Source organism: Impatiens glandulifera, chromosome 9 (assembly GCF_907164915.1).
Source record: "Impatiens glandulifera chromosome 9, dImpGla2.1, whole genome shotgun sequence".
Lineage (NCBI taxonomy): Eukaryota > Viridiplantae > Streptophyta > Magnoliopsida > Ericales > Balsaminaceae > Impatiens > Impatiens glandulifera.
In genome coordinates, this window is record NC_061870.1 from 25,671,037 (window position 1) to 25,687,298 (window position 16,262).

Sequence of the window (16,262 nt, forward strand, 5' to 3'; positions counted from 1 at the left end):
GACTTTGTTTGGTTATGAGTTTTTTTTAAAATCAAGAAAGAGAAAAATTGAATGATAGGGGGTGATTTTGAGAAGATAATAATTATTTTTTGGTAAAAAGACTTAAAAGGTATTAATATATATATATATATATATATATAAATAAAATATAAAATAATAATTTAAATTAGAGAGTATTTTAGTATTTTGGTTAATAATTTGAGTGATTTGATAGATAAAAAGCGAATGATGTGAAAAACCCATAACGAACTATGCCTTAGGTAAAAATATTACAACTTAAACTATTGACTAAAGTTGTATTAATCCTAGCAATAATACAAATTCATAGTTATGAATCTTTTCATGTGAATTAGTGGATTGGGCAAATTTGATATTCCACTTATAAGTACATTTTTTCTTTTTCTTTTTTCTACATTTTTTTCTCTATTCTGATCATGATAAACAAACAAATTTCTCTCTTTTTTGACATCATTATTCATATTGCGTTCGCAATCAAACCTCCCGAAATAATGATTTGTACTGAACTCTTAGAGCTAGTTTGATGTTGATTTTTATCAATAAACATCTCTTATTATATTTTATTCTTTTTCAACTATAAATTATTCAATTCTTCAAATAAAATATCTTTATTTATTTTTATAAATTTTAAATAATTTTTTTTATAAAAATACAAATGATTTTAATAACATGTTTTTTTAATAAAAATAAACAATAAAAATTCAAATAATCTATCATCAAACAAGCTAATCAAACAAGCTAATGTTCATGAATATAGTTTTTTTTTTTCTAAGTTTGTATGATTGATTTTCTTGTCTTCTATTTATTTATTTATTTCTACCTCTTTTCTCTCACCATGGTAAAACTAAAGATGATTTTAATTATTTATGTCAAATGATTAAAATATTATTATTTATATATAGAGTGTTTTGAAGACTTATTGGGTTTGAGTTATTTAAACAGTGAAATCAAAATTCATTACATTACTCTCCTTCTCACATCACATTCTTAATTATTTAATATAATTATTTAATAAAAATATTAAAATATATTTTATTTTAAATTATTATATTATATTTTATAAAATTATTTAAATAATATGATCCATACAAAACCTAAGATTTTTTTAAAATATTTAAAAAAATTATTTTATTTTTCTCTATTAACCACGTCATTCTATTTATTAATTAAATTACAAAAATTCATTTTATTTTTAACTTTATTTTATTATATTATATATATATTACAACATTTTAAATTATTTTACAATTTCTTAACCTTAAACCCTAAATTTGTACATTAATTCTATATATTATTCCCATAATCCTAGAAAGAAAACCCTTAGAGCTTATTAGGTTTGATTATTTTAAAAAAAAATCTAAACATAAATAAATATTACTTCGTCTATCTATTAATTAATAATATTACTCAATTCATTAATAAAAAAAACTACTAAAAATACAGTAATACATTTTAAGTCAATTTAACCGAATACAATTTAATCTTCTCAAAATAACAATTTACAAAATAAAAATAGGTGATAATTTTGAGAAGGTAAAATTTTTTTATTTTGATAAAAAAACACATAAAATGTATTAATATATATAATAATAAAATATAAAATATTTTAGTATTTTGAGTAATTAATTTAATGATGTAATAAATTAAAGAAATATAATATTTTTAAGTTATAATTATTTAAATATTCTCATATATCATTTTATCTCTTTTTTTATCAATTACATAACTCAATTTATTAATAAAATAAAATATTAAAATATTTATTTTTAAGATACTAATTATTTTATCATTATAAAAAAAAATAGAATTTCAGAAGGGAGCTAAAATATCCAGCTCTTGTTATCCTAGACTACACAAGAGATTTATTTTATCATTATATATTAAACTTGAAGTCTTTTACCAAAAAATAAAAAATAAATAAATAAATAAAATCCAAACTCCTTCAGTTAACCGATCAACATTTTAAAACAAATCATAGTTTATTTAAGGTAACCCAACCAAACAAAGAAGCTCGTGGAGATTAGGATTAGTATATGATTCCGTGACGATACACACAAACAAATAGTAGTAAAGAGTCCCATCCCAGTAACTGTGCATGCTCGTTTGAATTGAAATACTTTTTGTCAGATTTTTCGACTTCTCAATCCCACTTTCATTGCAATTCTTTCTTCACCCACCCCTGATTACCACACAGCAGTCATCATCACTCTTATTTATTCTCCCCCTCCACCCTTTTCGTTTTTCAGAACTCTAACCCCAATTCAATCCAAACAGAGAAGAAGAAGAAGAAGAAGAAGAGACCTCACTCAAATGGCTGATTTACATGATGCAGCAATCTGTTCTTCATCTTCCCCACCTGACCACAACATCTCATCATTTCTTCACCAAGTTCTTCTCCATTCCTCTTCATTCTCCTCTCCTTCTCATTCAATGCCCTTTCTAATTTCCCCTTTACCACCACCTCATGATCATCATCATAACATTCCCTACCGTCCAACACCCCCTGCCGAATCCTCCTCTGCTTGGAATTCTCCAAACGTTCTCCCTCCACCTCCCACCGTCCTATCCTCTTCTTCTGTCGGAAATACTGACAATGATCCTGACGATCACTACGACTGTGAAAGCGAAGATGGGTATGAAGCTATGGTTGAAGAACAGCAACCCAAGATAGGTTCTTCTACACGCAATTATTCAAAGAGAAGTAGAGCAGCTGAAATTCATAATTTATCAGAAAAGGTTTCTTTCTTTCTTTCTTTCTTTCTTTCTTGGTTATAAATTAGTTAGATCATCGATGATGGATCTCTACTCATCTTAGTTCGGTGGTTGATCTTAATTTGAGCAGAGGAGGAGGAGCAGGATAAATGAGAAAATGAAAGCATTACAGAAACTGATTCCAAACTCCAATAAGGTTTTTCCTCTGTCTTCTTCCTTATTCTTTCTGCAATTTTTCTTACAAATTCATCTTCTTCTTTAAACAGACTGATAAAGCATCAATGCTTGATGAAGCCATTGAATATCTAAAACAGCTCCAGCTCCAAGTTCAGGTAAATCTACAGCCGGATCTAGTCTTTTGTGATTGTTTGATGTGAGTTTTTGAGATTATTCTCATATATGATATAACCCACCCACCCACCATCTAATCAACCGTCAATTTTTCAATCAAATCATTTAAATCAACAACCAAATAAGACGAAAAAGATAACATGTATATATGGATCTGGGTTCATACTTTTGTTTTAGAGAAGGGTTTCTACTATTGAGAAGATTAACACAACAATGAAACTATCTTTAATGGCTTAATGCAGTTTTATGAAATAACCTTTGTTAGGAAACGACTTTTCAAATAAAGCCTATAATAATCTCATTGATGGGTCATATCGAATAGGACCCATCATTGATTGGAGACAATAGTTTTCTTGAAATGTATATAAGTCGACAGTAGTGAGGTGTTAATCAATCCTTGTCCTTTGCTTAATGTGCAAGATTAAACCTTGACTTTGTACAGATTTAGAAAATAGACCATTCTATAATAAATAAAGTAATTAATCTTTCAGATGTTAACAATGAGAAATGGAATGAGTTTATATCCTCAAGACCTAGCACCATCATCAGGAGGAGGAGGAGGAGGATTGCAATCCAATAATCAAGTTTCCCATTTCAGAAGAGATTTTAGCCATGAAAATGGGCCAATATCAGACAATATCTTCCATGGTCACCAAGAACATAACTTGAATTCCCAAACAATGATTCAAAATCATCTAGTGCCATATCAACATCATGATCAATACCAAATGGAAGACAATTCGTTGGCAAGTTTTAACAAAAGAAACATGATGATTCATGCAGCTGATCAGAGAAATTCACTAGGTTAGTTATCATTCTTTTCATTCAATTAATTACATATGGATGAATTTGATTGTTAATGAATTCTTTCTGAACCAGATTTTCAAATGGGAGATGAGTTTAAGGATGGTTTCGAATCCACAGCGCCACCTTCTGAGAATTCAATATTTTTTGATGCCCCCTTTGAATGGGTCAGTATTTTTTGATTCATCTCTATTCATGATATGTGTATATTGGAGAGGCTGACTTGTTTTTATTTTACAGCCTGAACTAAGGAAGAGATCTTACCGATGATGATGATGAGAATGAAGAGAATTGAAAGGGTTATTTTTATAAGTTTGGTTGAAAATATGTATAATTGTGTGATTGGACTAATTAATATAACTTTAATCTGTAAGGTTTTAGGGAATTTGTTAAATAAATTTGTACTTGATGTCACATCTTCTCACTTGTCATTTCGGCTCAAGAAAAGTGAAAGCAATGAGTAAAAGTTGTACTATTTACTTGTCTTCTCCATGTGTACGTCATTGTCGATGCTTTGGATTATTTGAAATTTTATTAGATTTGTTTTTTTATAAAAAATTGTTTGATAAAAAAATAATAAGGTTTCATATTGTGGATAAAATTATGTTTAATTATGATTTGATATAAAAATAAACAATGTCTAAGTTATTTATATTTTAAAATGGAGCTGATTATTTTGTTAATTTTTTTAAAAGTGTTTATTTATATTAAAAATGAAAAAAAAATGTTTTAACAAAATTATTTAAAATTAAAATTAATAAAATTAAAATAATTTATTTTAGTGTTTTAGTTGATTAAATGAGTTATATGGTGATTAAAAGGATAGTTATATGCAGATGTATTTTAATGTTTTAATTAATAAATTTTTGAAAAAAACAAGATATGAGTAAGAGAATATTTATTAAAATAAAATAAAAACTAACCGGAAATAGAGTTTTTTAATTCAAACTTCTAGATTTATAATTTAACAAAAGCATATGGAGCTTTTGATAGAATATTATTTTAAGCATTTTAAAATAAAATTTTAATTATTATTTTAATAATAAAATTAGTTAATTTATTAAATAAAACATTTTTTTTAATTAATAATTAAATTTAAAATAATATTTTTAATAATTTATCCTAAAAATTCTAAATAATTCAATTTTTCTTTATCCGTGATTTTTTTTTCAATAATTTTTTTTAGAAATCCAACATCAAACAAGCGTGTGTTTATTTATTCAATTTGGAGATTTGCAATTTAACTCAGAACGCAAGGTTCGCAGTTTGGAGATATTAGCATTGTGAAGTAGGTATTGTTTATTTGGAAGAAGGTTAATTTTATGTACTAGAGAAAATAATTAATTCTAATTTTGACATTTGTAATTGATGATTCAAATTTTATATTATTTTTTAAATAAATCACAGCCTACACATGTGTATATAAATTAATGAAAAAATTATATGAGTTAATGTTTTAATATTAGTATATTCTAGATTAAAATTCAAAAATAACTCGATTTAAAAAATGACGGTAACGAAATCTCTAATATCTGGTCAACAATTTGTCCGTCTCTATAGCCAAGCCAAGAAACATCTTAAACAGCCCTCGCATAGCAATCACAAGCCTAAACCAATATGGAATGAGTTCATCTCCTTCCTTGATTCAAACAAGGAGAATCATTAGCAGCCTACAATCTATAGCAACTAGTCAATTGTCATTGTCGATTCGTCACAAATTTCCAGACTCCATTTCGCACACCATCTTTGACAAAACTCATAACATATCTCACTGCATATTGCAAAACTATAATGAAATCGCTTAGATTTGAATTAGGTAATTTTATCCCATCAAGAACATATATATATGAGACAATTTTAGTATTTTCTTTCTTAAGAGATAAAATTTGATCTTTTTATTTAGGTTAACTCCAATCGAAATTTCTTCAGAGTGAATTCATACATTTTCATCACGTTCTTCTCCATTACGTTTTTCTGCTCATGAATCCTCGCCAACAAAATAGTAATTTGAGGTGGGGTATAATCAAGATCAAGATGTTCATTGAGAAATTTGATTGCATTCTTTTACTAAAACTTCATGGGCTGATTGAATCGCCTCAGAATTGTAAGGAAACTTAGCTGTATGAAGTTTAGTGGGAGCGGATTTAACCCACGAAACGATAGCAAAGAGTTTCGCTGTAAAAGCTTTCATTTACCATTTAAATAATAAATTTGACATCTCCATACAATTATTTACATAAAATTGACATTTTTTCATTGTTTATTTGCGTTTTTTTTGTGAGTTTTATTGTGTATATATATAGATTAATATGTTTAATTATTATATAGTTTGATTTATTAAAATATGATATTATAATTATTTGATTAATTAAATTAAATTTTAATACTATGCAATATTGAATAGTTATTTATTTATTGAATGTAGTATTATTTTATTATGTGATTTAAAAAAATATATATATTTTACTGATTTAATAGTTATAAACAAATAAGAATTCAAATTAAGTATTTTTTTAATAAAAAAAACCTCTTTAAATCTAATATAAAATCAACTATTGATTTAACATTTTATACTAACTTACTACAAAAACAAACTAACATTCCTTTCTTTTTTTCCTTGAAAATATTTGGCCTAAGGACACATTTAAATAAAAATATTTGTTGGATTCTGATAGACCCTAAGCATCAATGCCTCGGTCGTAGAATAATTCCAGCAACCTTTCTCGCCACCCGGTCTCGGTCCTATGGTGCACATGGGCCAGATTTATGTTTTGTTGTATTAATATTTTGTTTTACTTTCCTTTTCTATTTTACAAACCGAATTCTGTTATTTTCTAGTATTTGTTGTAACCGAATATTATGGGGCAAGACATCACCTATATAAAGTTGATCTTTCTTCCCCAAGGACCCAAGAATGGAATAATGAAGATATGAACTTCGGCTTTATTCATCTATTATTATTTACTATGGACTGTTTGATATAGACCAACAGTATTTCTCTTCGCACCTTTGATTCTTCTATCCCCCCCCCCAAATTCTCTATTGAAATCCTTCCGCTGCCTTTTGATTGTAGAATTTCCACCTTGATTCTTGAACCCAAAACACATCTTACGAAACAAGTCGTAACATTCTTGGTATCAGAGCAAGACGATTCTCAAATGAAAGAACCCGGTAGCAGCAAAGATGGATGATCTTAAGACCCTACTCGAAGGGCTGACCCAACAATATGCCTCCATGAATACTGCCCTGCGACAACATATGACCGAACATGCTGCCTTGCACAATGTTTTTCTGCAAAATATGAACAGAAGGTATGCTGCTGGAAAAAGCTTGACAACCATTGAAAAAGGTGCGTTTAATAATGGCCAAAATCCCAGCACCCGACCCTATAATATTGCTTCTTGTTACCTTCCTCCAACCCGGCTCACAAAAGTTAATATTCTTGAATTTGATGGGACTGATTTGGAGGGCTGGCTCTTATTTGCCGAGAAAACCTTTAGGGTGAGCAAGACGAATGATGCCACAAAGCTGGACATTGTCCGCACTCACTTTTCGAAAGAGGCAAGAACGTGGCATGAATCATATTTGCAGAATCGCAACCAAAAGGTAGCATTGACGTGGGATGCATTCAAGAGCGATCTCTTGCTGCGATTCGGTCACAGGCTTTTGTACAGCGCCATGCCGTCGCTGCTGCCCAAACCATGCATTTTTAACACGGTCTGGCCGAGCACAAACCGGACGACCAATCCCTTGGAAGACCGACGTTATACTTGCAATGAAAAATGGAAGCTCAATCATATGTGCAAATCCAGTTTGTTCATGGCCCCGGCTAATCAGCAAGAAGTTCAAGAACTCGTTCAAGAACCCGTCCAAGAATCAGATTTTTATGACCCACCTTTGGTGCTTGAGACAAGGGACGAACGTGTCATTATCTTGCACACTTTCTCGGTCCAGCAAGGTGCCCTTCGGTCGCGGGTCAACATAATACAAGGCAGCCAGCTAGAAAAGGCCTTGGAAAATCATAATGTTGCTGCCACTGTACAAATAATCAGCAAGAACGAATGCCAAAGTGTTTCACTTGTTTTGGAAGACGCTCCTGAAAATTTCCAAAAAATAATCAAAGGGCTCACCCAGCAAACCAACAACCGAACACCAGCCAGGAAGGTAGTCGGAAGACATGGCTATGTTGTTGCGCATGTGTTGCTGGTATGGATAAAGGACTAGGCTTGGTTGTTTGAAGACATTCTGGAGTATGCCCGGAAGAAAAATGGCCCTTTTGCCGCACCGGGCGTGCTGGGCCGAAGGAAGGACTGGTCGTGGAGCAGGAAGACCGAAGGCTTCTAAGAAATGCGGTCCTAGACTCCAACACTTGCGGGACTTGCTGAAGTCCGACCGAATTTTTTGAAATATTGAGCATGCGCATTAAATGCTCGGAAGACTCGGAAGACCACGATCTTTTCCGTCGAGGGCGACGAATTTTGAAGGGAGAGATAATGCTAGGGTCTAAAATCAAGGCCTCGGTCCTAGAATAAATTTCAGCAACCTTTCTCGGCACCAGGTCTCGATCCTATGGTGCACATGGGCCAAATTTCTGTTTTGTTGTATTGATATTTTGTTTTGCTTTCTTTTTCTATTTTACAAACCGAATTCTGTTATTTTCGAGTATTTGTTGTAACCGAATATTATGGGGCAAGACATCACATATATAAGGATGATCTTTCTTCCCCAAGGACCCATGAATAGAATGATGAAGATGTGACTTCGCCCATATTCGTCTATTTATTATTATGGACTGTTTGGTATAGACCAACAATATTTCTTTTCGCACCCTTGGTTCTTTTATCCCCTCACCCCCAAATTCTCTACAGAAAACCTTCCGCTGCCCTTTGATTGTAGAATTTCCACCGGTCTTAAAAATTAAAAACTTGATTCTTGAACCCAAAACACACCTTACGAAACAAGTCGTAACAGATTTCTAGCTTCATCCTAGAGTAAAGGAGAGTTTAACACTTTAACTTCATTAAGCTTGTTTCATGTTCGTTATTTGGTGGGGAAGATTTGTTGGACTTTTCTCACAAAATATTGCTATAATATCTTTTTTATATTTAAATTTTATTAATAAAAATAAATATATTTTATTATTTTAATTAAATAGTTGAAAAAAATAAAAATATAATATATGACATTTTAAATAAATTTCAAAAAAATAAAATCAAACTATCTTCAAAATTGTATAAATTGTCTATTGATAAATATAAGAATGGTTTATAACTCTAACAATAAGTGTACTTAAAATGACTAAAAATCACCGCTTAAAACGTTTTAAGTTGAGTTAAAAAAAAAAATAGACGTGATAACTTCAATTATAAGCATCCACTTTCTCTTCAAAGATCATATCTAATCCCAATTAAGGGTAATTTGCATTAGAGTTGTCATTATACCTGGTATATTTATATAAGCTTATAAATTTTTTTTGAGAGTTGATTTACATGTAATGAATAAGTATATCAAAATAATTGTTGAAAAGTTTAATAATCAAATACTAGTTTAATATAAATAAAATACATCAACACAAGATTTCACAATTTTCAACCATTTATATTTGTCCTTTGGAAGTTCACATTTAATATTATGATATTTTCATGATTTTGAAATAAATACAAAATAGGTTCCAACATTTTTAATTGTGTTGACCTAAGTTGTTGGCATTTATAACAAATCGGTATCCAAGTCTAAATGCTAGATAGATCTGCTTAGACAAAGAACTTCAAGATTGTCTTTCTCAAATCAAGGGCTAAGAAAGTTATCTTTTGAACATTTTCATTTTCATTGTCTTCCATTAATTTCGAGGTTGAAAAGTCATCATTTTGGTTGAGTCTTGATCTTGATGTACGACTTAATAATGAAAATTTTAGTTTTTGCTTCATAAATAATAATATCAAAAGTTTTAAATATACCATTTTCACAAACATAAAAACTAATATATTTAACTTCTATAATAGAGGAATCTTTAAACAAGCAAATGTCCTTTCCTTGGGAAAATCTTCAACATGTATTACATTATGTTATCAATTACTACATGATTATAAAAATCTTAAAATCCAAACACCCATGTACATAACCTTAAACCCAACAAATTTTGGGCAATTTACAACTTGGCAGAAATTGTTTAAATTCTGAATTTTGGCACCACCTTACCAAAAATAGTAAAATATTATTTCACTTGACAGTTATTCTCAAAATACTGAAACATTATTTCACTTTTTTGGTTGTATCATTTAATTCATTAACAAAAATAATAAAATATCTTATATTTTAAATTATTATTTTTTATTTTATTTATATATCAAAAAATTTTACAAAAAAATCTTTAGTTTTTCAAAATCATCGTCAATCAATTTTTTTCATCGCACAAAGTTATTGAAATAACTCAATCCGAACATCATAGCAATAACTAAAAATTTATGGCATGATTCATGATTGACATTATTTGTGTCATCTTCCAAAGTTAAATTAAACCCTTCTTAGTCACCCAAATCTAATTAATGATAGATCATCTTATTATAATTATATTAGTTTAATTTCATATACTCTCCAACGGTGTCAATAGAAAAAGGTATCTCAACAGTATAAAATAATTAATTAATATAATAATGTTAATTAAAAAATAATTAAGTTCTAAAACTAAATCAAACATATACACATGTGAGATTTGTTTAATATGTACAAACACAATATTGTTATTATTTTATTACTAAAACACTATTAAAATATTTTGTATTATCTCAAAATTTTATAATAATACTTTTAACTTACCACAAATAAGATATATACCTGTAAAAAGATCAAATTATTCTGGAAGATTTTTTATTTTATTTTTTGCATTTTCTACATGGGTTAAAAATTGTCCCAACTTTTTCTCTAGCTGGCTTCCCAAACACATTATCATATGTAATATTGAAGTAGAATGAATATTTGCCAACCTAGTGTGAATATTTTAAACAACATTTAAAATTATGTTGATGCTCATATGGGTACCTGGGTTAGGTTGTTGGATTTGTTGACCATGTGTCTGTTGACCATGTGTCGATTCTGTTTCGGCCTTTATTGAGTTTTGTTGGGGTTGATGTTATTGTTGAGTCACACCGCTAAACTTGAAGTTGGTTTGAAGCTTGAAAGCGTGAGTTTAAAACATGTTAGACGGTTAATTGAATGTGTGCCGCAAGTACAGACAATTTATTTTTTTTTAATTTAACATGGTTTTGTGATTGTAACCATACGGGAAAGTCAGAGTTGTCCAATTGGAAATGTTCTCGAAATTCTAGCAATGCCCATGTAAGGATCCGAAGTCCCACCTTCGAATAGGCTGACTATTGAAATTTTGATTTTGTTTAACTACATTTGTTCGTTTTTACTTTTTTTAATTTTCTATTTGTAATTTATAACATTTGTTAATTATCATTTTAATGTTTTTTTGAATTCTATCATAATAAGTTATTACATAAATGTTATAATTTGAACCAAAATATTGATTCTATGAAATTTTACAATTTAGTTACAATTTTGGTGTTTAAATAAATAGATAAATGGATATATATTATCATTTAAAAAATAAAGTAATACACATTTGTCAAATTAAAAATCTAGTTGGGTGAGGACCATAACATTGCAGTTACAATTAAATTTTAAAAACAAATGACAATATATGTAGTCAATATTGACAACCTTATAATACTTTTATTTTGTTAAAACACATCTTTAATTTATAATAAAGCAATGATATCTGAATTATAAACTTTTCCAAAGACAAGTAGCCAAAATAAAATACAAAAAGGTAATACAAATTACATTGAAAATAGGCCCCCCAATAATTAAAGTTAGCTTTGTTTGCTAAATTAAATTGATATATTTTTTATTTTTTTTTAAAATTTGATTCACTCTCTAAAATAGATCGCAAAGTGTAGTAGTTAAGTAATAGGAAAAATGACAAGAAAAATATTGATGGGGCTGACTAATTAAGAAACCAAATATATTAGAGTACAAAACAACTGGCACTCATAAACATAAAATAATAATAATAATAATGACAACTGTCATTGCAATTTTATGTCACAATTATGTGAATGAAATTATGAATGAATACCTTTTTTTTCCTATTTCTCTTATACGTGTTTGATTAGTTTGTTTGACTCTATGAGAATAAATTTTTTTTATAGGAAGAGATCCTTAATGCAAATAAATTTAAGCAAACAAGTTTGTGAAAAACATTAAAAACCCTTAAACTAAAAAATGCATTGAAATAATTATAGAATAAATTGAACTGAATAATTTAATAAACTTAGATTGTCACTTTAAAATATACATGCTTAAATAAACAATTAAATTAAATTAAATATTTAATCACAAAAATCACAATTAAATTATAAAAACTCATTAAAAAAAGTAGTATTATTGATAAAATAAAATAAAATATCCTAAGTGACAAGATTAATTTCTAAAAAAAAAATAAAGTATACAAAGCTCGATTTCTAGTCAGAATTTTCTTAAATTAAATTGAAGATGATGACTATAATCCATTCAAGAAAAAAAATACAAACATAAACTATACTAAAAATAATACACAGTCAACAATGGTCAATTAAAGCTTCAAACTCACCAAAGATCGAAACCTAGACATGATTGCCAAATCCCACTAGAAAAATATATTTCTGATTCATTTATTCACCAAAATCAACATTGAAAGTTTTTATTTATCCAAGTCACATTTAAACAACCACTTACCCAAACCACATTTTATATGTATAACATTGTAGGTTTAGATTATAAACAATGCAGGCTCGGTTTTGAGTTATTTAGATAATAAAAAAAATTAAACATTATTTCACTTATACTCTCCTCCATTAAATCACGTAATTCATTAATAAAATACAAAATACTTTTTATTTAAAATTATTAATTTAATTTTTATATATTAATGATTTTCAAATTTTACCAAAAACAAAATTTTCATTTTCTCAAAATCATTATCGATCATTATTTTTTTCTCTCCAAATTATTCAAATAACCGGATCATTTATTCACATCGTAATTGTTCAAACATGTTTAGTGTTTTTCTCGGTATATCCATTTTATTTAGTTTAGTGTAGCCTAAACTCATTTAATTCAATTTATTCCTCCCTAATTGATTTGTAATTGTGACTTATTCACTTCCCAAAATCAAACAAGGTCTAACTCTTTTTCTAATGTTCTCCTCCTCCTCTTCCAATAAATCATGATTGCCAATAAACTACTACAAATAAGTCTTAGCAAATAATCAAACAAACCCTAGTACTTGCTAATTTAATTGAGCAGATGCAAGAGTTTCTTCCCATAAACAATTCTCTCCCGTAACGTGCTTCTACATACAGAATCTTTCTTTAAAACATAGAAAGAGACAGATCTCTATTTACTTCTTCTTCTTCATCCTCACTCTTTTTTTTTTTTTTATCAAACTTCAGTCACACCGACAATGTCAAATTCAGAGGTGACAAGTCTAGCAGATTCATCACCGACAAGATCTCCTCCCCGTCGACCAGCCTATTACGTTCAGAGTCCCTCAAGAGATTCCCATGATGGCGAGAAAACGACAAATTCTTTCCATTCCACCCCCATTTTCAGTCCAATGGGTTCACCGGGACCTCATTCCCGTGACTCTTCCTCTACCCGTTTCTCCGGTTCACTCAAACCCGGATCAAGAAAACCCGGCACAGGAGATGCTACAACCGCCCGTCCACACCACAGGAAAGGGGAAAAACACTGGAAGGGATTTGACGCCATTGAAGAAGAAGGTCTACTCGATGAAAACGATTCCAATGGAGGTCTCCCCCGTCGTTGCTATTTTCCAGCGTTCATTGTTGGGTTCTTCGTTTTGTTCTCATTCTTTTCTCTCGTTTTATGGGGAGCAAGCAGGAATCAGAAACCATCTGTCACAATGAAGGTCAGAATCAGAGATTAATAAACTAATTTGCTCGATTATATATCATCATGAATAATTTCTTAATGTTCTTTAAAACAGAGTATCATGTTCGATCAGTTCGTGATCCAAGCAGGGAGTGATGGCTCCGGCGTAAGTACAGAGATGGTTACAATGAATTCAACAGTGAAGCTAATCTTTCATAACAGTGGAACATTCTTTGGTGTTCATGTGACATCAACTCCAGTAGATCTATCTTATTCAGAACTTACATTAGCTACCGGAACAGTAAGTTAGTTATAAAGCTGTATAATCAAAACCCAGTTTCCAATTCTTGTAAATTAATTAGCTTTGACACGAAATTGCAGATTAAAAGGTTTTATCAATCGAGAAAGAGTAAAAGAACAATGGCGGTGTCGGTGCAAGGAAATATGATTCCTTTGTATGGTGGGGGATCGGATTTAAGTAGCAAGGAAGGAGTGACGACGGTTCCTGTGCCGTTGACATTGGATTTCACTCTTAGGGCAAGGGCTTATGTTTTAGGGAAACTGGTGAAACCTAAATTTTACAAAAGGATCAGTTGTTTTGTGGTGATGGACCCCAAGAAGATGAATGTAGCCATTCCATTGAAGAACTGTACTTATAATAATTGATACATTTTACTCATCTGAGAGGCAATGGCAATGGCAATTGGCAGCAGACAGACAAGAAATGGTACTTTGATCTTTTGTTTTGGTACTGTGTGACATTTAAGAGCTTGTTTGATCATGGTTTTTTTGATTTTTTTTTTTATTGTTCGATAAAATATAGGTTATTTGGTTTTTAACAGTGAAAATTAAGTAATTGTATTTTGATATTTTATTTATAATATGTGAGTTTTTAGTAAAATAAATAAACATTAAAAGAGCACTAAGAGTGCACGGAAATTCATGTTTTTTTTTATTGTTTTGGTTGTTTATTTATATATGCAGAGGTTATTTTAAAATTTATAAATAAAAAAGTTGTTATGAGCTTTTGAATTAGTTAGTTCATTAAAAAAAAATTATGTTAAGAGATTTTGATTTAGTTAGTTCATTACAAATTTATTGGAAAATGAGGTGAATATAGTTGTGCATAATTAACTAAAGAGAGCTTGTTTGATATTGATTGTTTAATTTTATTTTCTTGGGTTTGGGGATTTTTTCTTAAAATTTATTTATATAAAAAAATATTTGAGTTATTAATTATTAAAACATCTTTTAATAATTAAAATTTAAATTAAAAAAAATAAAGTAAAAATATCCAAAATATATATATTATAATATATAATATGATTGCTAAGAGTGCAGACTCCGGTTCATTAAAAAATAAATATACAAGTAGTGGGCTAGTTCATATTTGAGTTTTCTAAATAATCTAATAAAATTAATTATTACACCACTTCGCTTTTTATCCCATTAAATCAATTAAAAATACTAAATTATATTATATTTTAAATTATTATTGTTAATTTTATTTATATATATATGAATACCATTTAAATTTTTTAATCAAAATAATATAATCATCTCTTTAAAATTATCGCACACAATTATTATTTTCTTTCTCCATGTTATTTAAATAACTGAACCACTGAACAAGCTCTTGAATTATATATGGGTAGTTGTAAGACTAGTCTATAATCAACTATGTTTCAGATTGAATCAAATATTTGAATGAATTTACAACATTTTAAACTTTTTTAAATTTCTTTTATAAGTTTTATTCTTTTAATGATAAAGAATGAGATTTTGTAATGTAAATTTAGTGTTTTTTTTTAATTAATAATCATACAAATTATATATTCATACATCAAATTATAAATATAAATTAACAATATGAAGTAATCTAAATATTAAAGTATACATAGTTCATAATAAAAACTACGATTCAAATTTCATTAAACAAACTTTTAAACTATTATAGTTTTTTCTTAAGAAGAAAGAATGGCGGTTAAATATTTGAATAATATTATTGGTTTGCGGGAGTGAGAGTAAAAATGATGAGATGGTTGATGTGCAAAACGCACATGAGATGAGATATCGATTGAGATTGGTAATTGGTTTGTCGACAAATAAAAGGTCGATAACATTGGGATTGGTGGTTGGTTTGATAAGAAGCCGATAACAAATGATATATTGGTGGTTAAAAATATATGAATAAGATATTTGGTTGACCAAAGTTTGAGGTCACAAGGTTAAATATTAAGTGAGATTGGTGATTGGTTTGCCGAAAAGATAAGAAACGTGTGAAAGTGTGATTGAGATATGGTTTGTTGATGGATAAGAGACTGATAACAAAGCATCGTGAGGTCACTATATTATAGGTCGATTGAGATTGGTGGTTAGTTTGTCGAGAGATAAGAGGCATATGAAACTATGATTGGTGGATGGTTTGTTGAGAGATA

General features: G+C 28.9%; 2 protein-coding genes across 2 annotated transcripts; both read left to right on the forward strand.

Moving 5' to 3' along the window:
* The first annotated feature begins 2,110 nt into the window (after positions 1-2,110).
* Positions 2,111-4,360, forward strand: LOC124915690 (transcription factor LRL2-like). Its single transcript, XM_047456454.1, has 6 exons — positions 2,111-2,754; positions 2,861-2,926; positions 2,997-3,062; positions 3,573-3,885; positions 3,961-4,052; positions 4,126-4,360. The coding sequence occupies exons 1-6, from the start codon at positions 2,329-2,331 to the stop codon at positions 4,153-4,155; spliced, it is 993 nt and encodes a 330-aa protein (XP_047312410.1). The 5' UTR covers positions 2,111-2,328; the 3' UTR covers positions 4,156-4,360.
* An 8,912-nt stretch (positions 4,361-13,272) lies between these two features.
* LOC124915350 lies at positions 13,273-14,753 on the forward strand. Its single transcript, XM_047456049.1, has 3 exons — positions 13,273-13,861; positions 13,940-14,125; positions 14,206-14,753. Exons 1-3 carry the CDS (start codon positions 13,394-13,396, stop codon positions 14,488-14,490), a joined length of 939 nt encoding a protein of 312 aa, XP_047312005.1. The 5' UTR covers positions 13,273-13,393; the 3' UTR covers positions 14,491-14,753.
* Positions 14,754-16,262: the final 1,509 nt, after the last annotated feature.